At 47.0% G+C, this 26,095-nt stretch overlaps 7 protein-coding genes across 7 annotated transcripts; 4 read left to right on the top strand and 3 right to left on the bottom strand.

Moving 5' to 3' along the window:
* Positions 1-4,821: 4,821 nt before the first annotated feature.
* Positions 4,822-5,845, top strand: N7517_007721 (uncharacterized protein; the record flags this gene model as incomplete). The annotated part of the gene is made up of 2 exons (XM_056725451.1): positions 4,822-5,274; positions 5,330-5,845. The coding sequence occupies 2 exons, from the start codon at positions 4,822-4,824 to the stop codon at positions 5,843-5,845; spliced, it is 969 nt and encodes a 322-aa protein (XP_056581701.1).
* Positions 5,846-6,974: 1,129 nt separating this feature from the next.
* On the top strand, positions 6,975-7,832 carry N7517_007720 (uncharacterized protein; the record flags this gene model as incomplete). Its single annotated transcript, XM_056725450.1, has 1 exon — positions 6,975-7,832. The coding sequence occupies one exon, from the start codon at positions 6,975-6,977 to the stop codon at positions 7,830-7,832; it is 858 nt and encodes a 285-aa protein (XP_056581700.1).
* Positions 7,833-8,452: 620 nt separating this feature from the next.
* N7517_007719 (3'-5' exonuclease) lies at positions 8,453-10,261 on the bottom strand (the record flags this gene model as incomplete). The annotated part of the gene is made up of 1 exon (XM_056725449.1): positions 8,453-10,261. The coding sequence occupies one exon, from the start codon at positions 10,259-10,261 to the stop codon at positions 8,453-8,455; it is 1,809 nt and encodes a 602-aa protein (XP_056581699.1).
* A 1,516-nt stretch (positions 10,262-11,777) lies between these two features.
* On the bottom strand, positions 11,778-12,778 carry N7517_007718 (uncharacterized protein; the record flags this gene model as incomplete). The annotated part of the gene is made up of 2 exons (XM_056725448.1): positions 11,778-12,616; positions 12,775-12,778. The coding sequence occupies 2 exons, from the start codon at positions 12,776-12,778 to the stop codon at positions 11,778-11,780; spliced, it is 843 nt and encodes a 280-aa protein (XP_056581698.1).
* Positions 12,779-15,274: 2,496 nt separating this feature from the next.
* Positions 15,275-17,205, bottom strand: N7517_007717 (cytochrome P450; the record flags this gene model as incomplete). Its single annotated transcript, XM_056725447.1, has 7 exons — positions 15,275-15,668; positions 15,729-16,000; positions 16,051-16,295; positions 16,363-16,514; positions 16,577-16,768; positions 16,823-16,952; positions 17,010-17,205. 7 exons carry the CDS (start codon positions 17,203-17,205, stop codon positions 15,275-15,277), a joined length of 1,581 nt encoding a protein of 526 aa, XP_056581697.1.
* A 1,710-nt stretch (positions 17,206-18,915) lies between these two features.
* Positions 18,916-19,263, top strand: N7517_007716 (uncharacterized protein; the record flags this gene model as incomplete). Its single annotated transcript, XM_056725446.1, has 1 exon — positions 18,916-19,263. One exon carries the CDS (start codon positions 18,916-18,918, stop codon positions 19,261-19,263), a length of 348 nt encoding a protein of 115 aa, XP_056581696.1.
* A 1,364-nt stretch (positions 19,264-20,627) lies between these two features.
* On the top strand, positions 20,628-25,577 carry N7517_007715 (uncharacterized protein; the record flags this gene model as incomplete). Its single annotated transcript, XM_056725445.1, has 8 exons — positions 20,628-20,822; positions 20,885-21,666; positions 21,726-23,461; positions 23,577-23,887; positions 23,990-24,153; positions 24,225-24,274; positions 24,379-24,775; positions 24,839-25,577. The coding sequence occupies 8 exons, from the start codon at positions 20,628-20,630 to the stop codon at positions 25,575-25,577; spliced, it is 4,374 nt and encodes a 1,457-aa protein (XP_056581695.1).
* Between the last annotated feature and the right edge of the window lie 518 nt (positions 25,578-26,095).

The raw sequence follows: 26,095 nt of genomic DNA, 5'->3' as shown, positions 1-26,095 counted from the left end.
AGCGGAGACCACCTCCGAGAAAATAATTTTCTTCTCTTTGCATTATTCGACCTATCCGTATTCGGTACATATAAGCTACATTAGTTATGGGCACAGACCAAACCCGGAATTGTGCAGGGTGCAGCTGTCGAGTGACCCCGTGTCCCTCCTTTTTTTTAAATCATTTTTCTCCGGTATATACAATTCCAAACCCCCTTCTTAAAAGTCCATGAATTTTGTCACAAGTACCATGCAGGGTACCTTGACTTGCATATTCGCCCCTTCCGTCATTATTGTTCCTTTAAGCGGCTTAGCGTCTTTTTATTTATTTTCAGCCACAGGCTCTGTGCTTGTGGCTGGTGCCTGTGGATGCGATGATCTTGACATTTCCAGTGGAGACTCCCGGATGTGACAACTTGACCTTTTTGACGGGAATTTCTCCAGGGCTAACGGAGTATTTACATACCGTCTCCTATTCTGTACTCCGTACAAAGTACATATACTAAGTATAGAATATACATGGACATGTCATAGAACATGTGTACCTTAGATTTTCTCCCAACTCCACTTGTGCGTGGGCCTCATTTTCCAGGGTTTGCTAGCCGAGCCGTTTTGTCTCTGCCGTGAAACGGGGGCTTCCCAACTGTCTTATATACCTGCTCCTTAGAGATCTGGGTTGCACAGCCGTTGTTATTTTAACTTGCCGACCGAGTCAAAAAAAAAAAAACCTCTAGGTCACTCTAATTGACATTGACATATTTACCTACGTACCCTTCTTCTTCTTCTTTTTCTTTCCCTGCATAGAAGATTCTCACCCTTAATTAGTCAGTACAGGATACATTTCAAAAAAAAAAAAAAAAAAAAAAATATCTTCGATGCAACTGCAAATCTCGGAAGCATGTCAAAACAGCTCCCCGGGAATTACGGCAATGCCCCGACTAGAGACAGATCAGCCGCGCGCATGCCACACTGCACTGCGGTCCCATCATTGTGTCCACTGTGGAGACCATGATCCTGAGACCATAAATAAATAGTAACTGACACCCCTGCGACGGGATTTTGCAGACGCCATGCTCCGACGTGGGTATGACCGTGCGACATGATTCCTGAGTTAGAATCGAGGCAGGGGGTTGTGGGCCAGGAAACAAGGCTAGACTTCACATTGCAGGAATCACTGGCGCTACCAAGTTGACTGAAAGAAGAGTCAGGTAACGCCATCTGTCTTACTCCGTATTTCAGGTCAAATTAAGTTCTTAGAGGTGGCTTAACTGCACGGTCAACGGTAACTTCGTCCACGAGTAGACCCTCCATTTGCTTCGTGGATATAATACGCCCTCAACACCCCGGGGTAGCGATCATAATATGAGGAAGGAAAAAAAAAAGCAAGGCATCTCAAAGCCAACAAAAAAAGAAAACATAAAAGTTTCAAGTGTCTTGCCAAGACTTGATAGTGCAAAGCGCAGGGATTGAAGACCGGTCCAGTTGGGGGACAGATGTTCGATTTGTGTGACCTCGACAACCAAAAGTCAAAATAGATGCGTCCATTTTTCTATTCTCCCCGATCACTGATAAGATAGGGATCGTGGGGAGATTGGCCTGAGAGTGCGCCATTTCAAATCGGGCTCGGTGTAGCTGCGTGGTTCAAGGACGTGGGGAGGGCACAGATGCTTTCTTGTGTGAGGTACTTTCTGTTGGGTAACATGTCTGTGCTGTTATGTGTTGGAGACACGAGGAATATAAGTCTGGTCATATGTAGTAGACGATGCTTATCATTTGACATTAGGTGGTTTTAGGCGATCAGGTCTCATGGTCTTATGGTTGCATGGTTACCCCAGGCGGGCTCAAGCCTTTTAACGCGGGTCCCTTTCAGGTACTAGACCAATAATACCAAGCAGTTATTGATGTGGGCTGAGCTTCCAAATCTAGCCCATCACATCTTGACTTGTGGCTGCAAGCCCCATCAGCCACAAATTGGGGAACTTGGATTTCGGTGGGATATGTTGATAGTGAGGGATTATTTTTTGAGAACTATTTGAGTGATCTACTTCCCAAGTATAAGTTTTGCTTTTTGGATCGCTGCTTGCATTTGAAGCATCAGTTCATCATTATATATATTGCAAGGGACCCAATTTTCCAACTTAGTGGTTGAATTTCTTTTTTTTTTACGGCTATACTCCGTACACACACCGTCTTTGCAGAGGATTACACTGGACAAAGCCAAAGTATCCAAATGCCCAAATCTTGTTTTCTCGCAACTTTGCTGCCCAAAGCTAACCTTCCCAATGGACACGTGATCCCATGTGACTTGGATATTTGTAGTGGAAAACTTGATTTGAGGCAGTATATCAAGAAAATGGTATAGAATACTAGATCCAATCAAGCGTGGGTATAGATACAATTACAAGTTACTAGGAGAAAAAGTACCAGTGGACACCAAAAGCGCTCAGAGTTTTGACAATGAGGATCCATTGAGAGCCAAACTTCCAACTCCGCTTCTTGTCAAATTGAGAATGGAAATCGATCGGAATTCTATATGCGCTACGATCTAGGAATATACTCCACCAGATCGGACTATTACCAGTTTGGTTGAGATGTATAAGGTAAGTGAAGGAACCAAGTGATGACGGGAGGGGCCCAGAAAGCATAACTATGTGTAGCAAATAGCCCTACATAAGCTATTATCAGAACTACGAGCATCATGCCGGAGTTTATAAATACGAGGATCGAGGATCGAGCGCATAAGCATACGCAAGCTCTCCCGACTGGTACGAAATGTCAAGATTCGCGAAGATCAGAACCGACATTCGGAATCTCAGAAGCAGCCTCGGTTGTTTCCAAGCATCTGTATTTCACGTCTTCAAATTCATAATGCGATTCGATAGCGTCGGCGGATATTCGTCGTGTGGTTCAATAAGCTTGCAATAATGTGCTGGAAGTATTAGTGAAAAGTACCCCATATGGATGCGGGACAACCTCGGGAAGGGAAGTCTGATATACGTGTCGTAGGGCGCGGTTGGTGGCTCGTGCGTGAAGAGCCGGGAAGAAGAGCTGCCCGGATGGATTGCTGGTTGGAGACACCTCAGCTTTGCGGGTAGTGAAAGGGGAGGGCCCTTTGTGTATAAAGTTGTACTGGTCATCTTCCAGGGAAATATGCGAGTAATTGCAGACATGTCGGCCCAAGATGACAGGTAGATAATTTTGTCGATCGCATAGCTGTGAGACTTGTGAGATATGGAACCGTCGATCATTTTTGAGGGTAATCCATAGCCGGCGCATGAGCAGGCCGGCTACATGTTGGGTGGCTGGTTTAGAACAGCCAAGTTTGGGGGAATGATTGATCTACACCCGCCACCTGTCATTGTCATGCCATGCCATTGCGTTCTTGGCTAGTAGCAGTTGTATCTGTTGACTGGTTGATCGCGGGCTGAATTTGAGAAAAAGCACATGACTCTTGGTGTTGATTGAGCAAATGCTGACAGCCAAGGGAGTTATGGACAGCGTGTAGCCGTAAATAAAGGAAAAACAGCGGACTAGACAGGGAGCTCGGCAACGGTGCCGTTGCCGAGCACAGAACGCGCAATCAGGCGCTTCTGACCGCTCAGCCAAGCAGAGAATACGGGATTGTATTCAATGCCCAGGAATTCAGATAGAAAAATCCTACAAGCCAAGAGCTGAGCTCTCGTCGAGGAAAAGAAATTGGGAAAGCGGATGTCGGAGGCGTTGATTCGCCAAGATAATCGGATTCATCTCAACAGGACAGTGGAATAAAAGGGCCAGAAAGCCAATACTTCCAAGACTTTCAGGGTTGGATATCTGGCAAGAGGATCAAGAGAGGTATTTATTTTGGCTAATCCTATGCACCTGGGGTAGACTATTGACTAAAGTTAGGTAAGATTTATTGAACAGACTGAAAATAATTTCTCCAAACTCGAATGCCAACACGCGCCAACCTCTCGGCGTCTGGGCGCCTGACCCTTGGCCCATGGGGGGGGAGTCTGCCCCTGATTTGGGCGTAGGCACCTATGTATATAGTAGCCCTGTGAAGTCCTGTGGGGGTTATATGAGTGCCAAATCACAGAATTCAGATGTCATACGGCTTATCCATGTAACTTTCCAAGGCTAGAAGATTTCAAGATTATAGAGATTGGGCAATAGGAGTAATACATGTCATCACGTGCGTACAGCTGTTACCGCCAAGACTCCAGGCTTCGTCTCAACGCGGATCATCTCATCACAATCGACCAATCAAAGGTCAGCAATCGTTTACTTATCATCCCCGATGGCTGCTTGGCGTCTTGGCGGGTGGTAAAATCTCGTAATTCATCTGCACCTTTGACCCCCTAGGCCACTTAGTATCTTTGTTTCATGGTAGGACGACTTTACATCTTGTCCAACACGGCCCTACCCTGTTATCAAGTACGTTCTAGATGGCCATAATCGGGATCTGAGATAACAGGATCGGCAGGATGCCCACAAATGATTCTTGTACCCCATACAAGGCTCGACTCAATGCCAAGGGCTCGGCATCTGGGCGTCTTGGCGAGAGGGATTGCAAACAGCAGGAAATGCTCCTCCGCTGTCTTGCACGGCCTTTTCTGGGCTTTCCTGCCTTTTCCGCTCTTTCTAGCTGCGGCTCTCCGTGGTCTCTTATAAGTCTCTCTTCCGCTCTCTCTGCCCGCCCCCTTCCATCTCCGACTTGTCTACCGAGAGCCCCCTATGCCAGAAATATTACGATCACGGAAAGCATGTGGTGAATTCTACATGCAATAGTCGCCCGCTGTGCGTCTAACTTGTACGACTTTTGCTTCGTCTTTACCTCCCGCTTTTATTTCCTTGCCGGCCATGCGGTCACCGGAGATGTCATATAGTCCCGCCTACTATCAGGATCAAGGACCTCTTGGAACGACACATCCTCGCTCGATCATCACCCCTCCACCGGCTACCCGTCGATCCCAAGAACAATCCTCTGTATTGGGTCATCCCATAGGTGGATCCCGACCCTCGTCTCCTATACCGAGCTGCGACGTCAGTCCGCGCAACTCCGGCTCACGGGCACAACGGGTATACCATAATCAGACACTGGGAGGATCTTCCTGGCCCGGTTCAGACCCTCGAGAGATCGACTCCGCTCCGGCCGGCTCGACAAAGGAAGAGCGGGCTCAGAGCAGCTGGGCAAATCGGCCCTCATTAATGCCGGGGGAACATTCCAACCCCAGCATAATCCGTGTCCGAAAACGAGCCATTCCAGATGACGAAATAGTCACCAATGAGGGCCAGGATGCTCTCCTGATGCTGGTAAGTGCGCAACATAGTGGTCCAATGTTTCATATATATTAATCAAAATTGGCAGTTCCGTCTTACAATCGTCCCATTCTACTCATTCGGCGCTTCTCTATATACCATCTTCGCCTTCCTTTTCGCCCTCTTAGTGTCACCTTTCCGTCTCTGCTCATTTTCCCCATACCTCCGCGCAACGACATTCGCATCACAACTTTGCGATCTCCTTTCTCCTGTCCTCCACATTCATGAACGGCTCGTTTGCTTGCAGCCACCATCAGTGGAAGACCGATCATCCTCGACCCAATCGACTCAATGGATCCGCTCAGAGCCAGATTCAGACCAACAGTCAGTCTTATCTGAGCCGAGCGAGGTCTATGCTGTGATTGCTTCATTCTCCGTCCTCGTCCTATCCCCATTACTCAGCATTGTGATCCTCCTCTTTGCATGGACAGCCGCATTTTTCTGGATTTTCTCCATGGTCCTGGGTAACCCGGACGGCACCGAGCGCAAGGATGACGGCCGCACCGCCGTTCTTGGAGTCTGCAAATGGTGGCGGTCATGGCTTTGCAAAGCACGGAAATCATAATAATCCCCCAACCAGAGCCTGCCAGAAAGAAGCAGGCCAATCAATGATACATCTCACCGCCAGCTTCACGAAAGCTGCATCACCCCCTTCCCTTGCCTTGAAATATTATCTCACACTGCATGATACCCTCCCCTCTCGGTACATAGGCGTACACCGGGAATACGTGGAACGACCTAACTTTACTTTACTTTTATCCTTCACATGCTGATATTACCTCCGTCCCTGGTGGCTATGACTATACAAATTTTGCATCGTTGATGCGTACGGCGTCTGGGGTTGGCTTTTATTTTTACACGGCGTCTGGACGGGCGCACAGTGACCTTGAAATTATTTCCACGTGTACCCTTTTTGTTATTGTGTCTTGCAGACTATCTGGGTTTGATTGAGGATCCCCCTGCTCGACTTGAGACTTTCGATCTTGTCTTGTCCAGTGAGCTGGTGGGGATTTTTGACCTTGGAACTGTACTTGTATGTATGAAACTTGTATGTGAGAGGAGGTTGTATGTATGCACTGCTCTCGAGTGCGAATTTGATACCCGGGTTTATTGCTTTTGATTCTTGGTATTTGCTTGAAGTAAACACTTACAGTCGGTCGCTCTATTTTTTATGAAGACGTAGGACTTCGATAATCCGATCTAGTTGACTTAGGATGATGTTAGGGGACGTTATGTTTAATATCCTACTTTGATGCCTCCCTTCTTAGTTCCTAAACTTTTGACAAAGTCTAAGGTTGTCGTCTCTTTTGCCCTGCCAGATGGGGGCTAGTGTAAAATGGAAAGTGTATGTGAGTGGTATATGAGTCTCTGGGCTAGCAAAAACCGAACGGTAAGATATGTACTCTTCATTTTACAAGAACATTTACTTCCCGGCTACTATGTAGTATTCCAGACTGGGATGTGGATGGGAATTTCCCCTCACTATTCCCGCTTGCCTTCACTGCTCCATAGGACTAGGACTATCCCTGTAGGGATATCTTCACACTTTGCAATTCTTTATTATGACCACTAACAGCCTTATTTGGCTAACATCTTAAACCCCCTGATCCCTGAGTTATGTAAGAAACTCGTGGCTTAACTAATTTTATTTCAAAGAACTTCCCTGGGTGGCCATCTTCAACTACTATGAAGCCATGCATCCCATCCAGACAACTGGAGGCCCCAGCCTCAATATATCCATTGCAGCACCTCCGATATGGACATGTGCCGCAGGGGACACCATAATCGGCAGCGTGAACCGACACTCGCACATCGCGACCCCAGATGCCAAGATCTCTGTTACAATGATCGGACTCACAAAAGCCCGCTTAATAACAGAGGGCTACCCATCGAAAACCACATACTACGGCGACTGGAAGCTTTTCAACCTGCCATCCCAAACCTTGTTACGTGGACCCATACACATACCCTCACCCAGCACCCCAACCGACTGGATCAACATCCCCTTCTCAATCGATATCCCTGAAGCGGCTTCGATGTCAGCAGTGCGCGAACACGCCCAAGCAGAGAGCTTCATCCCACTAGAGGCAAACTGCATCGCACAACACCCGTTACCGGGAACGTTTTCCACCGAATGGACCGGAGCCAAGGTCTGCATCGAGTACTACCTCCAGGCGCAGCTGCAGTATATGCGCAATGGCTCATGGCAAATCGAACGTGCGACAGCGCCCATCATGCTGGGCTATCCGACGGTAGACGCGGGCGGGATCCGATTTGCGTTGCAGCGGTGCAGTATCGTGAGCCTGGTGCGCAGCCAGCGATTGCTTCCGTCGATGCGCGATGTGGATCTATCGTTGACGCAGAAGACGCAGAAGATTCTTGGGTTAGCTTCTGTTCCTGGATTTAGTTACAAGCCTGTGATGAGTGTGCCGATTACTATTCAACTTGATAATTCATCGCTGATTTCGCTTATTATCAGGGTTATACCGCAGCGGGAGGGGAGTAGTAGTACTATTTGGGATGTTGTGCAACGGGTCGATGTTTTGCGATGAAGGTAAGTATTCTTTCGAATATTGAGATTGTTGTTAAACCGAGCAAGGAGAGTCTTTATAGGACTCCTAAGGATGAACATGTCTTTGTTCAGCATTTGGGTCTGGAGAAAGCGTTTGAGCAGCGCCAGGATCCTATTGTAACTTTTGCTGGGCCAAGTGATACACCGGTCGATATTGGGAGGTTGCTTCGGCTTATTCTTAGACACGATGGTTTGATGAGTGATGGGAGGCGTCTTGGTATTTTGGCTAGCATCCAGCCTAGTTTTGTCACTTTCAATACTAGGCTGAGTCACTCGATAATATGGCAGACCTCTCTTAGTATTGCTGGGGAGACGCGAACTGTGTCGATGAAGATAGTGGTCACGGTGTACAACAGTGCCACCAGGTTGTGAGGTTGTGTTTTGTGAAGGCCATGAGCTTTTTGAATTTGGCGGCCTCGATTTTGTGGACAGAATTCATCATATTGCATGGCGAGGGCACGTCGAAAAATTAACACAAGGCAAGCAACAGCGAATAGCTCAATGATCACACGGCTGAACACATGATTGAATTGTCATATAACATCATAATTAACAGATAATTATCCGTATAGAGATATTACATGTATAGACATGGGATTATTAAAAGAATGAAGCTGCGGCAGCTTCAATAGTTACCCGTTCGTGTTCAACACCATCACCATCATGGTCGACAAAAGAATAATCAGGGTCATTAGCTTCATCATCAGACAGGTCAATGGCCTGAACATCCAAACCAGCAACGCCACGAGACAACATCTGGATCTTTATCTCCATATCATGTTTTCTCTTTTGCTCTTTTGCCTCTTCCTCTGTCGTCCTCTTCAACTCCCTCTCGTACACGCGCACCTCCTCTTGGTCCCGGGCATTATCCGCCCATACCTTCAGGTGCTCCGGGTATCTCAAACACCAGACCACAATATCCCGTGTTGCATGTGCATCCTCCAGCGCACTGTGGCCCTGTTTCCCGACTTGGATATCATAATTGACCAATTCATTGGTAAGAGTTTTCAGACTCCATGTGCGGTTGAGTGGTTCACCGGCGTGAACAGTGTAAAATACCGCTTCGCTGGTAATGATAGAGGAGTCGACAATGTTCCAGTGAATGATACCCAAGACGTCAAGATCATTGTTGAGAGAATGGCCAACGAGGACAGTCTCGCTATCCATGAACTCCCATAATTTCAAGCGCGCTCCTTCCCAGCCATTCAGCGCTGTTCCTTTCTTGACAGCCTTGTTCATGGCACCAGGAGTCACCCCACTGAACCGAGAATCCCAATTCACGACTTTCGTTTTCGGCTGCACATAGTTGTCGATGAGGACTTTGCCAGTCAAAAAGTCAATTGCGCTCAAAAATGCAAGCTCCCGACGCCCTGCCTCGACTTGCACCATCTCACAGTCAAGCACGATTGCTCTCCTTTTCGGCAAGCCATCTGAAGAGCGAGGAACTTGGCGAAAATGCCCTGTCTTTGGAGGAGGCCTCTTCGACGGGCGTCTGCTGACATCTGCCAAGCCAGCCCGAAAGATGAAGCCTCTTGTGACCAGACGAGTGTCCGAGTGACATCGTGCCGACAAGTAGCGAAAGATCAAATTTTGTTCGAGCGGCTCGAGGACAACATGGTAATTTGCATTTTGGGTGGCAGGCGATGAGGAAATCGGGGGTCCAGGTTCAGAGGTCTTGCTCCATAGGTCTTCATAAGTCTCTGCCCTCACTGGCGCACGTATCGGTGCCTGGTTTGATGTGCGCTTTTGAGCTGGTTTCGCAGGTTTGGCAGGCAAGATATCGGAGCGATCAGGCGACTTCTCAAGCTTCGTTTTCTTTGGAGCAGATTTTGCAGGTTTGGCAGACAAAGCCTCAAACAGATCCTGGGACATCTGAAGCTTTGTCTTCTTTGCAGCGGATTTCGCAATGTTGACAGACAAAGGCTTGGAAAGATCCTGGGACTTCTCAAGCTTTATTTTCTTTGCAGTGGGCTTCGGGGGATTGACGGACAAGGGCTCGAAACTGTCCTGCGACTTTTCATGCTTCGTAGTCTTTGGGGATGGCTTTGCAGGCTTGACAAAAGACTCTGACAAATCCGGGTACTTGTCATATTTCACAGACTTTGAGGCTGATTTCGCTGGTTTGGCAGAGAAGAGTTCAGAATCCTCGAAGTTCTGTTGCTTTGTGCTCTTTGGTGCTGGTTTTGCTGGCTTGACAGACTTGAGTTCGGAACCATTTAGGGGTTTTTCATGCGTCTGGGAGTGCTTAAGCAACGCTGTTACATTGCCAAAAGATTTATCGCATGGACCGCAGGCGAGTTTGTGGCCTTTGGACTCAAAATGAGCCTTGACGGCGCCAATGCTTTTGAAGCCACCTCTCTGACATCCAGGACAGACAAATAACTTGTCAACGGTCGTGGGTGAAGCCATGATAGAAATATAGACTTGTTTTTGTGAGTGTAGAACTAATATGGAAGGATCTCAGCAATGTGTATGTCTTGCCTAATCGAGCCCAAACGTGGCAGGCAGGGACTGACGTTACACTTGGGTGACTGCGAGAGCCTATGGATCAACGGGCCAATATAAAGTCGACGAGATATCCTTTGATAGTCTTTGTCAAGATTATCTTGCTCAACATGAGCCGGTCAGATAAAAACGCAGAGTGAATTGATAATTGACCTCAAGAGGGATGAAATTGGCCAAGCCGAGATTCTGCCGAATTCTACCGGGTTGTTTTGGGCCTGGAATATCAGGCAAACGAAGGCATTCGTCACCAATCACAGAAGAGAAGAGTCTTTCCAATAACAAGGCGAAATGTTTGTATTTTCGATTTGAAGACTATCTCATTTGAAATATTTTTCAAATAACGTGCTCAATAGGAAATAGAAAAACGATGAACACAAAGATGAAGCAAGTTAAGACACCAATTGTAGATTCAGTGTTTGCCACCGTAAAGAAAAGATTATGCTAAAGTCCGGCCAGAGTGGGTCCACGGATATTATGATGGCATTGCAAGAGTAGAAAATCACTCGGTGGACTCCCGACCTTCTAAGAATACTTACCGGACTATTAACTGAGTACATTCGAGCTGTGACTTGACTGTGATAGCCGTAGAAGTCTTTCTCCGATGGTCTTCTGCCGACACTCGCACTGCGCGAGAAATTTCATCACATGAAGTATATACCAGGTACATGTTTAGAATTCCCTTTGGTGATAAAATTGTTTCATGACAATGTCGATTGCCCAGGTGTTTCCCTCATATCGTTATCGACCAAGTCCAATCGACCTAACACTCTAACGCATTGGTGTCACTCTAATAATCCACCTGGGCATACTCGACGAACAGGTATAAAAACCTTCATGGCGTCGGTTGTCATTCATGATGAATGCAACAGAGTTGGGTATAGCACCTGCCTGTAGGGTGTTTATGAGGACAATTCGGACATAATCTGAGTCCATAATCTTGTTTTTCTAATCGAGAGGGGAGTACGGAGTACATGCTCTCTTCATTTCCAGATGTAAGGGTGAGTTAATATATACAGCCGCCAAGGACGGAAATGAGACTAAAAGGGTTCGAATATGGAGTGTTCCGTGCCTAGGATGTCAAATTGTCAGATGAGGCACTAGCAGCCGGAGCTAGTTATAACTATTTATTTTGTAATTACTGCTTATAGGTTAGTATTATTGATTTCTGGAGAGATTACTGAAATCATCATCTGGCCTTTTTACTACCTAGCTAAACTAAGGAAGTTCTAGTATTTAATAGTGACTTATGGGAATATAAGAAGTAAAAATCAGATTTTTAGTTCTAAAAGGCTATCAATATGCAGAAACCAATAATTTTGCTAGGTCAGAAAACAAATCAAACAGCGGACCTTGTTAGGAAAACCTGAGTCTTCCCTATCTCTCCCCTCATGCGTTGTCTTATATATCTAAAGCTCTGGGTCTAGAGTTCTTCTTCGTCATCAGATATATCCAGATTAGAATCTACCTGCGGTACTTGCAGTAGGAGCATAGCATCTTCCGCCTGGAGGCGCAATGTCTCTGCATATGATACGCCTGGAAGTCCTTGTGTGGCTGCACCTGATACGTCCGGAAGTTCTTCTTCCTCATCAAATACATCTCCTATATCAAAATCCACCCGCTGTTGCGGTAGGAGCGTAGCATCTACCGCCTCGGGGCGCCACGGCGTTGGTACGTCCGGAAGTTCTTCCTCATAAAATGTATCTCCCATATCGGGATCTGCCTGTGCCTCCCGTAGGCGCCATTCCTCTTCCACCTGGAGGCGCCATGCCACTGGATCTGGTGCGTTCGGAAGTTCTTCTCCCTCATCAGATACACCTCCCATATCAAAATCTACCTGCGATTCATACGGTAGGAGCATATCATCTTCCGCCTGGAGGCCTAATGTCGCTGCATCTGGTACGCCTGGATACTCTGGCATATCCCCACGTGCCACCCTCTTTCGAGCTGGAAGGGTAGCTTCACCATCGTCGTGTATGTCATCCAAAAAGCCTCGTTTGGGTGCTCGTGCGGGAGCAGGAGCAGGAGTATGAGCAGGAGCAGGAGCAGGAGCAGGGACGGGAGCCTGAGCCTGAGCCTGAGACTGAGCACGAGTACGAGCACGAGTACGAGCGCCAGCAGGAGCGGGAACGGGAGCGGGAGCAGGAGCAGGTGTAGGAGCAGGAGCAGGTGCAGGCGCAGGTGCAGGCGCAGGAGCAGCTGCTGCCACCTTAGGCCTTGCTGGCCCCCTCCTCCTCCGGACTCCCCCGTCACTGCCGGTGGCTGCCAACCAGGGTTGTTCGGTGGAGCGAGTCCCCAATTGGTGGGATCATGGTGTCGGTAGAACTGACAAATATCTACTAGAGCTTCATAAAGCTCATCATGAGCAAGGCCTCGAATAGATGCTGGTAGATTGGGTATTTCATCGATGAACGACTCACGCATGTTGGTTTTACGGATGCTTGACTGAAAAAGATGACTAGGCAGCCCACCGACACTGATATGTATATTCTGCTCTCGGTCGTGAATTTTTCGAATAATGTTCATTACTGTAGTTCGGGCTGGGAGGTCCGAGTAGAGACCAAGTCGATCCCAAAAGCTTTGTTCGCGTTCTGAACTCATACCCAGGAAGAACTTAGACTGAGGCATTTTCTAAGATAATAACAGAAAATAATGATATATGTAGAGTTGAATTGTGTTAGTTGTTGGATTGTTGGATTGATTGAATGTTGGCTGTGTAGATAGAACGAGAGTTGGAATGGAACTCATCGTCCATTAAATACTTGACACGCTCTTTGTGACCGAGGCAGAGTTAATTTAGGGCATGGCTGCATGGCATTGAGATTCGAAAATACATTGTTATCTTTGGGATTGAGAGAGAAAGAAACAAAGGATATGGCTAAGAGAGCTCTTGACAGGGTCTTTGTGACTGAGGCAGACTTAACTTAGAACAAAGCTTCGTCGAGAATGCATTGTTTATTATCTTTGATATCAAAGAAAGAAGCAAATGATATGGCTTAAAAGGTTCATGAGATCACCCTTTAACTCAAAATGTGGTAAACAAAGGGGAGATTCTTTAAAGATTTTCTAAATATAATGGCCCAGCAACAATGGCAGAGTAAATTATATTGAAATACTATATGGCCTTATATACTCATCTGCTTTGACATAGAGGTACTATACTACGTGGAACTAGGAATATGCAATCATTGCGTCTGAGTTAGTTGCCATGTAATGTCAATTGGACATATTAGAGGAGAACACCAAACGGCAAGAATACGTTCGTTCAAGAAGTGGTCTTATAAGTGATGGACCTAATTCTAATAGAAGAAAGCAAAGATTGTCAAAGGGAGCACCATATGATGGGGATTATCCATTTATGCAAAAATAAAACCTGTCCTCTAAGGCTATAAATATGCCATCATGTCATCATAATTGTAGCCATCCAAAGGAGCCGCTTCATTAGCAGCTAGTATTGCCTCCATCGCCTCATCAAAATGATAAATTGGCTCTGGCAGCCCTACCAGGAGAGTAGACACTTCACTACCTGAGTCCTCTCTGACTCGATCGTGCCTACTTTCTGATTTATTGTGAGCTATCCACTGGCCCTGTGGTTGCACGGGCTCCTCACCTCGATCCATAATTTGTTTATCTGAGATTTGCCCTCGGTATATCGAATGCTGCTAAGTAAGTTAACAAGATGTATTGCGGCTACTAGCGAAGGGGAGGAAGAGGAAGAAGAATCATTGTAGTTCATTCTAGCAAAGAGCAGGGTCTTTATACCCTGCCAATCAAGCAAACAAACTCTCAGTCTGACAAACAAGCCAGAAGACAGTCTGATTCCAACAAGATGGAATACACGTAGCAACTGCGGGAAGAAGCAAGAAGGGGACGATAGATGATGGCGAGTACTCTCACTGCCATGAAGTCATCTATATAGGCTTTATTGACACAAAGAAACAAAGACCTCGAAGGGCAAAGAGGTCTAACAAAATGCCTGAGCGAGCAATGCCTTAGTGCAGTAAGATGGGGCTGTTGCTGCGCAACGTAACGACCGGACGGTAGCCCATAGTGTAGATCTAGTACTTAACAACTAGCTTCTTTCTAAGTGCAACTCTCCTCTCTCTTCAGGAAATGGGCTAGTACGGCAGGGGTAAAAAAGCTTCTCGGATGCATTCGAGCACGGTGTGTTGGTGAGTACAGCTTATGGAGCTTCATCTGCTCTATCCTGGTCAATCTTCATAAACCCTTCAAGCTGTCATCCAAGATGATCAAAATTGAAGAAAAATGGAATGTAGCCCACCTCCTAACTAGTTTATCTTCTATCAATGCCAATGAGCTGTTTTTGCACCAAAGAAGGCTAGAGAGTGCTACGCAAATCCTCCAGCGAAACATCGAAGTATCTCGGGCCCTTCAATATTAGCCCCTATAGCCTGAATATACCCCATCGATGTCATTGGCCTAACCTTCTACGTCTTAATCTAGATCTGGAGTTCAACATGAAGATGCGAGCCGCAAACGCGTTCTTGTTTATCGTGTGGATGAGCAAACTACACCAGACATGGGAACAGGCAGCCTTTCTAAAGCAAAGGAGAGGCACTATTTGGCAGCTTGGGCTCTCTATGTTATTTTGAAAGAGTAGGACTACGGGCACACCTCTTATTAGCGGCAACTCTTAGCTAAACTACTTAGAACAAGCTGCAAAAAGGCTACATAAAGGTTTACGATGCCATTAAAGTAGAAGATCCTGCAGTTTACTCGATACTAAATGAGCTCCGACTCAGTTTGATTGAAGAATGTCGCCTCCCAGTGAAAAAAAGACTAACAAAATGGGTCGAATAATTTGTCAATTCAAAAATTGTCCTCAAGAGCTTCTCGCCACCATATAAGCAGATGGGACAATCAGCAGCCACTCCTTTATATACGGATCATGATCATGATCTACACACTTGGAAGAAATTCGGCATCGCTTTTCTCCCAAGGATGTTGTTCTCCGAGTTCTCGGATGATATGTTCGTGCATCGCGCTTCGCGGCCGGACTGATACCTTGTATGGAGCCGGATGGCTAATAACCCCGGGCAGAAACTTGAGTGGAATATCCTGGGTGACTCCGTTTTCTATCGGTTTCGAAATACTGAAAACAGTCAGAGCCTGTGCGACAGTGAGAAAGATATTTGCGTCTGCCAGTGTACGCCCAGGACAGGCTCGACGACCGAACCCGAACACAAGCATATGCGGATCACGCTCTGGGAGTTTGCGATCAGGAGAGGTCAAAAAGCGTTCCGGCTTGAAGGTCATTGGGTCATGATAGACGGTTGCATCGTGCGTATATGCCCTAGGAGATAGATACTGGATCAGGAACTACCGTTTCCTGAAATAGACAAGAAAAACTCACCAGACATTTGTAAGAACCGACGATCCCTTGGGGATGAAGTACCCCTCACATGTATCGTCCTGGGTTGACGTATGTGCTACACTCATGGGTACAACTGGATGCCATCGGAGAACTTCCTTGACTAGTGCATTTATGTATGGAAGGTCGTCTCGATCTTGGAATTGGGGTAGTCGATTACCCCCAAGCACTGTGTCGATTTCCTCCTGAGCCTTGCGTTGCGCCTCCGGGAAAAGGGCCATGGCGAGGAAGAAACTCGCAATTGAGGAGACAGTCTACTTTTTGTTAGTCCAATATGATGCGTATAGCCCGGATTTGCTCTCACTGTGTCTGCGCCTCCGGCGTATAAAGATCCAGCTGACCACTTGATGATCTCCTCTTCTTCGGTTCCAGGCTCCACTGGATTGGTTTGAAGAAGGTTGGACAAGAAAGATGGCACGAATTGACCATTACTTATCTGCTGCTTGGTAAATGCGTAGGGAACGTCACTGAAGGCCTCTGATCTAGACTTGTAGCTTCGCGCGACCTTCACGAATCCCGCCCCAGGGAACCAGGCCGGGAGATATTTCACTAGCCAGAAAGTCAGACAATATTCCATAGCTCAGTGTGTCGATGCAATTAATCAATCTTTACTTACTCATTGGAATAAACTCCACTGCCCATGTTGCTGGAAGCAAGGCATATGAAAAGTCCTCCATCGCCTTGTCGGCCAGATCTACAAGAGGGTCCCGAGCATGGGGTTCAATAGTATACCCATAGCCAATTTTCAAGACGATTGCTCCAGCCTCTCTGTTCTAAATTAGCCTTTGCATACGAAAATATCGAGTTATCGAAGAGATGCATTGACTCACTTCCGTATGTGCTGCTGGAGCTTGTCTGGCTCATCCAATACCCTCACTAGGAAACGACTGACTTCCGCCGTCTGGGTATCGTTGAAGCGGGCAACGGAATTCTTCGAACCCATCTCTTGATACAAGTGCTTCCGTGTTTTTCTCACATGGTCTGGGTTTATCAGCGCCCCAAGAACATATTGCCACCCAGACCTGGGGATATCAGTCACCATAGTGTCATATAGTCAATTCAAGGGCTCCACTTACATGTCAGTAAACATATTTTTTGGACGCGAGGAGTGTATAGCGGAACGCTTTTCTAGTAGCTGTACCGCCAACTTAGCATCGTTAAGGACGATAATATGTTTCCCCAGTACAGTGAGTGAGCTAATTGGACCTAATTTGGGAACAGTTAACATTTGAAGTTGTATGTTTCACAGGTGTTCGCTCTTACCATATAGCTCCTTATGTTTCAGCCAGTGCATCCAATCTTGTTGGTCTGGAGTAGGAAGGTCCTTCAGATTTCCAATTATGGGTTGCTGTTTAGGACCTGGAGGAAGAGGCAGCGGATATTGTTTCCGGCCGCGAAGGGTGGTAACAATCCCAACCCCAAATACAATGAGAATACCCAACAACAACGTTGACAACATTATGATATTGATGTTGAAGATCAAAGTTTGAAAGATGAGAGGGGTGGATTTTTCTATGCTGGAAGGGACTCGTTTTTAAAGCATTAAAGAGGGGTTTGCAGAATGGATGCACTCGATCAACGCCTATAATACCACGATAGGTCAGTCATCTGCACGTAGCAGGGGGCGGGATGTACTTGCATAATCTTGTAGTCGCTCTGTACCTACGCTATATAAGGTCTGCCTGTGGGACTTCAGATATACAAACCCTCTGATTGGCTTCTATATTTATACTTTTGACAAGTTGGCAAAATCATTGCCGCTTGTGACCTTGGTGTTGCATCTCTGTTCTGCTATCGAGATCGAATCGCTTATAAACGGTGCATACAATGTAGTAATGGTTATAGCAGCGTGTATATGAAACGTTATACGCCATTAATTGATAGTGAATCGGCTGCCGAAAATGGCTACCAAAGACACTAAACCTGCCTGGGCAGCTTATTCGTTCCGGTATTAATTTTACATGTGCAACAGGTGCCCTCGTGTCGAACCTGTAATTTCTGGATAAATAGAGAGAAAACCCAAATATTCCGTTGACAAGCGAATCTAGATACAGAGACTTACTGTTAATAAATTGTCTTTTCATCCCTGCATCGGCTATGTGCCTGAGTGCGGATGACGATGATACTTATGAGTCGCCTATTTTGCGTCCCCGAATTGTGCTTCATTGTAGGGTAGTAAATACATGGCGACCCTCCTTTATCCCAAACCAATATCGAGGCCTAATTACGAGAGTACTTTTATCTTCTGATATATTTGCCAAGCGAAACACTTCCTGGAACTCTGTGGGGGATCTCAGGGCCTAATGTGACGAAAAAGCGATCATCGGACCCACCCGACTCACAATTAAAGCCTGGGCGCTTTCCGCCTTTAGTGATATCTAGGCGTAGTGCTTTAGTGTCTGCTGTCATGATTTCGTGGCTGATAAAGTCGCTGCGACACTGGCTGAGCCCCAGATTAATTATTGTAGGTTGAGTAAAGAGTGTGGAGTGACACTGCTGTTAGCGTCGTTGTCGGCGGCTGGCTGAGGAAGAACTTGGGTGGTGTGATGGAGAGTGTGATGGGAGCTGACGGGGGAGGATTTGACATGTCTTTTGATTGCAAGTGATATGAATTAGGATGCCTCGACTGAAAAAAAGAATCTTTCTTACTGATATTGAAGTTCCCACGGAAAATTGTTTGATGAGAAACTGGCTTTGGGGATGGGTCTTGGTAGCCCTTAGTAGACAGTATCCCTGCAAACGACGTCATTGTTGGCTGTCAGATTACCAAAAGCTCAGCTGAAGCCGCAGTTTAATGGAGATCGTTGCTAAGCCCGTCATATAAAGGGAGATCACAAGGCCACGAACAAAACAGGAATTCAGAATAAAGAGAATCAAATCCAATGGGGGGCCAAATACAACATTGGAGACAGCTAAATGGGGAAGTGCACTGCGCCCTGGAGAATAACTAGCCCTGGAGAAATGGCGACCTGGGTTAGTATCCCTGACGGCAAAAAAATATTTCGATGCGAAAGATAAAGACACTGTTATGAGTAAGGTTATCCCCTGGAAAGCTTCACTGGAGGTTTACTGACAGTATACATAGAGGTGCTCTCTAAAATCAGGGGGGGGGAGCTATACAACCCAACCGGCAGTGACATGCTAGGCAAAATCTCCATTATGACAGACTATGAATGCCGATGGTGATTATGCCTGTGATGGCGACACTATAACAGAGTTGCGTGACTATAACTCCGACAACCCTAAGATCGTCATCTGCAAGAAAGACGGGTTTAGCCACGGAGGAATTACCAAGGGTTATATTAGATTTAGTGAGGTTGTGTGCGAAAAGTTCGATCCGCGTATGTCGTGGAAGATGGAAATGCTAGGATCGATTTTATTGCATGGATACACCTACTATACCAAGTTGGTTGTGTCATCATTGACCAAAGAAATAGACGACCCTGCTTATGGAGTCTCCGGGGCCCGAGTTAATGATAAGAGCTTGGCTACCAACAATGCTGATAGCTACTCTTAATTTGCGATTGAGGTGCTTCGGTCTGTGATATGTCTGAAAGAATACGAGGATCCGACGATGATGACCACAACTGTAATGGTAGCGTTTGCACAGCGGGAATTCGCGCTAGGCAACTCCAGCTGAAAGGTGTAGGCCATGTATTTGGAACAGAATTTGAGACAAGGATACCGTGTATTTAGACAGGAGTTTATGAGCATTGGACATCTTCAACCCCTGGGAGGGGGTGTGCGCATATTCGGCCGAATGGTTAGCTCGATAGAAACGGTGAGACTGTCGGAGATCCTTTGAAACAAGAAACCAGAACCAATTGGCCTACGCGAATCGCGTGAAATCCATAAGAAAATCTCCTGTGGAAAAGGCGGAAGCTGTGAAGATTATTCCGCGGGTACCTGCATATGCATTATCAGCCGCAATTTGAACTTGGCCACAAAGTCAAATCCCCTGTTAGGATCCATCCCTCATTCTGGGTGTAACTCTGGTGAGCTAAAGCGACATATATACGGGGATTGCTGACTGAAGGTCGCGCGGGATATGCCGTAGGCTGACCAGCATGAGATGTGTAAATTGGCCAATAAGATCAACGTCTAGGCTGTACGCTTTGACGGCCTGGATTAACTAGAAAACACCCTGCCCTAGTCGAGGAGCTCAGATCTTTGTAGTACCATTGATTGTCGACTCATGTTGCGGCGAAGCTTCTAGGAGCGTGAAGCAACTGATCGACGAGCACACACTAGACGAAGAAGATGTAGTAGAGCACGGTACCTAGCATGTCACTCGAAACGTACGTTGATGTCAGAGATGTACACCGACTTCGTGTTGAGACGGGTAATATATTTTCCTCGAAGTGACTCACGGGTATTTGATGGCCGACGGCGCATGCATATGGCGCGATACCACATCTGGCTGACGTGCATACATCGGGGGCTTATCGGCTTCGGGGCCGTTCGCACCTCGCTGCATAGTACACTTAGAAATGTACGATTAAATGCTAGATGAAGAGTAGCCCTGGCGGTATCAAGGAAGGCCTATCAGACCACAGGAATAGTTCAATGCTCCAACGTTGAAGGTTTGTAGAGAAAATGTAGTGGCTGACAGGGGGGTAATCACGGGGTTTCCTAATTGGATTTAGCCTCAACAGGGTAGTACCTGCCTCGATAAGAGTCAGATCACCTGACACTAGTTCAACTTTGTTGCCTTCGAAGGGTATCCCTTCTCCTCCTTTTATATTCCAGGATATTCCAAGGTTGGCTCTGTGACATATCCTTTGGATCACCTTTGGGCCCTAAAAGCTGCAGAACAGAGACACCGTTTGCTGTAGCAACGGAGTGAGCTTGCTTTGAAATCAAACCATTTAGGCGTCTACAATGCCATTCACCACTGGAGAAGAGAACTTGCTCCGGCTGAACCAAAAGGATTTTGACTTCAATATCCAATTCGAGCAGTTGTTCTTCTCCATTATTCCGTCCGCTTTGTTTATCGTAACATCAGTATGGCGGACACTTTCCCAGGCACGCAAGCCCACCGTGGTGAATGCTCCGATTTTCCAGTTGATAAAATTGGTATGCTCCTTTTTTTCACTAGATATATGCAGAGTCTGAAGGTGCTGATTAATATGTTGCAGGGTGCTATAACAACCTATGTTGGACTTGAGCTTTCACTCCTCATCTTAGTTGCGACTGGGTCTTTCCATGTGACCAACATGTTTATAGCTTCCTCGGTCCTCAACCTTGTCTCAGCCCTACTCATGATCATGCTGAGTGTCGTAGATCACAGCAAAAGCCCGAGGCCGTCTGTACTGTTGAGCAGCTACTTGTTCCTGACCCTTTTCCTGGATGTGGCCCAGGCAAGAACGCTGTTTTTGTCATCAGATGACAAGCCTGAACTCACCTATAGCAGCATCTTCGTCACTGCTATAGCCCTGAAGACCGGAATATTGCTACTGGAAGCCCAGAAAAAGTCCATATGGGTGGGCTGGGACGAGAAGGAGCATAGCCCAGAGGAGACGAGTGGCATATTCTCCTTAGGAGTCTTCTATTGGCTCAACAAGATGTTCCTGGTTGGCTACAACAAAATCTTGGCGATTGGGGATCTTTACCCGCTGGATAGCTCCTTTACCGCCAGTTTGCTTCACGATGAGTTTTTGAGGAACGTGGATTACTCTAAATTCAAGGGCGACAAATTTGCGCTGGCGAAGGCGCTTATGCGTACACTAAAAGCTCCTCTTTTACTTCCCATACCTCCACGGTTGGCACTTCTTTGTTTCACATTTTGTCAACCGCTTTTTCTTGAAAAGTTGTTGGACTACCTATCCCAGTCTGAACTTGATGGGAACATGGGGTACGGGTTTATTGGTGCTAGCGTGCTTATCTACTCGGGACTTGCTATATCAACGGGATTTTACTGGTATAGTAACATCTATGAAATGATTACTAGTATGGTCCGCTGCTGATACATAAAAACAGGTACTTCCATCACCGAATGCGTACCATGGCTAGGTCAATACTAGTCAGAGAGATTTTCATTACAGCCACAAAAGCTCGTATCGGAACTGCCGATGACAGCGCTGCGCTGACTTTAATGAGCACAGACATGGAGCGAATCAAGACAGGTTTCAGAAGTTTGCACGAGATTTGGGCGTGCCTAATTCAAGCAGCTCTTGCGGGGTGGATGTTATACAACAGAATTGGCGTGGTGTTCGTCGCACCAATGGGAGTTGTTATAGTCTGCTTCATCGGCTTGGCGATTCTAATAAATTTCACCGGGGATTCGCAGAGGTCCTGGATGGCAGGCGTGCAGAAGCGGGTGGGCTTAACCGCCACAGTCATTGCCAGTATGAAGAACTTGAAGATATCTGGCCTCTCTGTCGCCATTGGCGACTTCGTGCAAAAACTTCGTGTGGAGGAGCTAGCAGCTGGAGGCCGATTCCGCAAAATTGGCATTATTGCAGCAGTTCTTGGCTTTCTCCCGCTGTTGATCGGCCCACCATTAGCATTTGCATTTACCCAAACAAGTTTCGATGCCTCGAGGATGTTCACCAGTCTTTCTTTCCTTACACTGTTGACCAATCCGTTGTCGCAGGTCTTCCAATCTATTCCTGATCTTGTCTCCGGATTGGCGTGCCTGGGTCGAATTCAGGCCTTCTTGGAGTGCGAGACTCGGCAGGACTTTCGCAATGTTCTTGATGATATGAGACAGACTGTTGAAAAGACTGGCCCTGATACTGGAACCTTGTCTGATTTCAAATCGGACTTGGCGCACCCTGTCGTCATCAAGAGTGGAAATTTTGGTTGGGAGGCAGACAAGTTCGTGCTGAAGAATGTTAATACTCGAGTACCTAAATCCTCACTCACTATTGTCGTTGGACCTGTTGGATCTGGGAAGACAACGCTGTGCAAGGCACTACTTGGAGAAATCCCTTTTAGCGAAGGGAGCGTGGCTTTAGGAACTAGCTTTCCTCACGTTGGATTCTGCGACCAAATAGCATTCCTCTCTAACGGATCGATTAGAGAGAACATCATGGGATTCTCTCCACCTGACAACAAGAGGTATACTGAGGTTATCGAGGCTACCTCTCTGAGCTTTGACTTTGCCACACTGCCACAAGGAGACCGAACAAATGTCGGTTCAGATGGAATCGTCTTATCCGGAGGCCAGAAACAACGGGTTTCTCTTGCGCGAGCTCTATATTTGCACTCTGATCTTCTAGTGCTAGACGACGTCTTCAGCGGGCTGGATGCGGATACTGAGGAGAAGGTCTTCCAGCAAGTCTTCGGGCCGGATGGACTACTCAAGCAACGAGGCTCCACAGTCGTATTATGCACCCACAGTATCAGACACCTCCCCGCGGCGGATCATGTGATAGCGCTCGGCAATGGCACCATTGTCGAGCAAGGTAGCTTTCACAAATTGATGAACAGTCAGGGATATGTTCAACGTCTGGGGTTGAAGAGCTCTTCTGATAACGCTGCCCCTACCGAGGAAACGACTTCAGAAAGGAGAGCGCAGGAATCGAAGCCGCAAATGCTACACACGACGATAACTAATACATCATTCATCCCACCTGATACGGATTCGTCGCGACAAGTTGGCGATAAAACGGTATACAAGCATTATTTTAAGAGCATGGGATTATTCCTGGCAGCGTGCAGTCTGCTTTTTAGTGTTCTTTGGGGTTTCTTCACAAACTTCCCAACAATCTGTGAGTCTTCTCTGCTTTCCGACAGTAGAATAACGATTGTGTTGGCCTTTTACTCAAGAGCAATGCAGCCTATCCCAAAATTTGAAGTGGCATTAACTGATGCTCATTATTGCAGGGCTTACATACTGGACCGATGACATCTCCTCGGAGCATCCAGTACATTCTTACGCCTACTACGCCGGTATATACGCTTTGCTCCAAATCTGCGCCTTGATCTCGCTGCTTCTCCTCGGAATCTCGCTATTCATCGTCTCCGTGAGAAGAGCAGGTGCTAGTCTCCACCAGGATGCCTTACGAACACTCATTCACGCACCGCTATATTTCTTCACCAAGACGGATACTGGTGTCGTCACAAATCTGTTCTCGCAAGACCTGAATCTTATAGACACAGAGCTGCCAGAAGCAACTCTGAATACTCTGTTTTGCGTAAGTTTATTGAAACTATATGCCAACTGAAACTCTGCGATGACTACTAGTCGCCTTCAGAGAGTCCCCAAAGTCTGCCCAATTGTCTGACACAGATCGCAGTTCTTCCAAGCACTCGGACAAGCCGCAGTTATGCTTACGTCGTCTGTTTACCTGGCCATAAGCTACCCGTTTCTCGTCGGCCTACTGTATATCTTGCAGAAATTCTACCTTCGGACTTCCAGGCAGCTGAGGTTGCTTGACCTTGAGGCTAAAAGTCCCTTGTAGTAAGTCTATCATTACTTACCGCCATATACTGACCGGCTGATATACTTTGAGCTAACCCATGTTTATTCAGTACACATTTTCTTGACACTGTTAAGGGAATTACCACTCTGAGAGCTTTCGGTGAGTGATAAACGAAATAAAAACCATCACTGAAAACAGGTCGAATAAGATGATGGCAAAACCCCACGTTGCAAAATTGTGTTCCTGACACTCCAGATACATAGGTTTCCTTCCTGACGATGTTGACAAGAATACACGCCTAATTGATGCCAGTCAACGACCCGCATACCTCCTCCTGATGATTCAACAGTGGCTGAACCTCGTTCTCGACATCGTAGTCATGGTCATCGCAGTGGTAATAACAACTCTTGCCGTTCGTCTTCACTCTAACTCTGCTTTCGCTGGTGCCTCCTTATTTTCCGTCATGAGTTTCGGAGAAATCATGTCAGGCATTGTCACATACTACACCAAGCTAGAAACTTCTATTGGAGCGATCGCCCGTCTCAAGGTGTTTAGTGAAGACGTCAAGCCCGAGGATAGAGACGAAGAGGACATTGTTCCTCCTACACTATGGCCTCAAAATGGTGTGGTGGAGTTGAAGGGCGTATCCGCGAGTTATGGGTAAGAAAAGAATATATTCATCGATACCATGCCAATTACACAACGTGCTAATGTTTTAAATAGCACAGAGAATGAGATCGATAGCACGGCCAACTTAGCCCTCCGCAACATCAACCTCACTGTCAACACAGGCGAGAAAGTCGCCATCTGCGGTCGTACCGGCAGCGGCAAGTCCACCCTCATCGCTCTCCTCCTCAAGCTCCTGGATCCCACCCCCGAGACAGCTGGGAACGCAATCATCGATAATATGCCGCTCCACCGGTTAAACCGGACTGCACTCCGTGAGTGCATAATCGCTGTACCCCAGGAAGCAGTTTTTCTACCCGATGGGTCCACATTCCGAGCGAACCTAGATCCGTCCGACGTTTCAACCCCCGAGGAATGCGAAGCTGTGCTTGTCGCCGTGGACCTGTGGAAGTTTGTCCAGGAACGGGGTGGCCTAGAGGAAGGTATGAGCGCGGGGACGCTCAGCGCTGGACAAAGGCAACTCATGTCGCTTGGGCGTGCGCTATTGAGACGTTTTGTTCGGGCGCGAAATGGCTCGGACTGCGGTATACTGTTGTTGGATGAAGTGAGCTCGAGTGTTGACCGCGAGACGGAACGTGTCATGCAGGAGATTATCAGGGTGCAGTTCAAGAACTACACAGTTCTAGCGGTCAGTCATCGGCTGGATATGATTATGGACTTTGACAGGGTTGTTGTTATGGACACGGGGGAGATTGTGGAGGTTGGAAATCCTATGGTGCTGGCTGGACAGGCGGAGACGAGGTTTGGGGATCTAGTCCGGGCTGGGGCTCAATAGAAGGAAATGTGGGCTTGGGGACTTTCCGAGAAGGTTGTTGGACCCGATGGTGTATTTTTTGTATAGCCGCATACAGTGGATGCGGTTTGGTGCATTGGGATGTCCCTATCCATTCATATTCATCTATCAGTCCGTTTCGCCTTTCGCCTGCAAACTAGTTCTTTTCTGGCTATTGAAGAATTCCTCGCTTTATAGTAATCAAGTGAGGGATAAATTGAGATCAATTCACAAGAACATGTATGATTATAAATCCTGTCATTTCGATCTGTCGAAATTGAAGTACACAGCACTGGTCTTATAGTGACGAACATCACTCTTCTTATAAAAATGCCAAATTTCGAGGGTTGAAGCTGAAATTGCCCAATGTTGCGCCCACCCGTGCCAAGCTTGCCAAGCGCGGTAGCTAAGCCTTTCCCGCCCCTGGTGGACGAACTCAACCTTTCTCCACACTTGCTGCGGATGACTTTAGGCCTAGGTTTTCTGATATGTGACACAGCGCACCAAATCTTCTCTTATGG

The sequence above is a fragment of the Penicillium concentricum genome, assembly GCF_028827145.1.
Source record: "Penicillium concentricum strain IBT 3081 chromosome Unknown utg000002l_segment0_segment0, whole genome shotgun sequence".
Lineage (NCBI taxonomy): Eukaryota > Fungi > Ascomycota > Eurotiomycetes > Eurotiales > Aspergillaceae > Penicillium > Penicillium concentricum.
The sequence above is the reverse complement of the archived record's forward strand: the minus strand, read 5'-3'. Positions and strand labels throughout refer to the sequence as shown.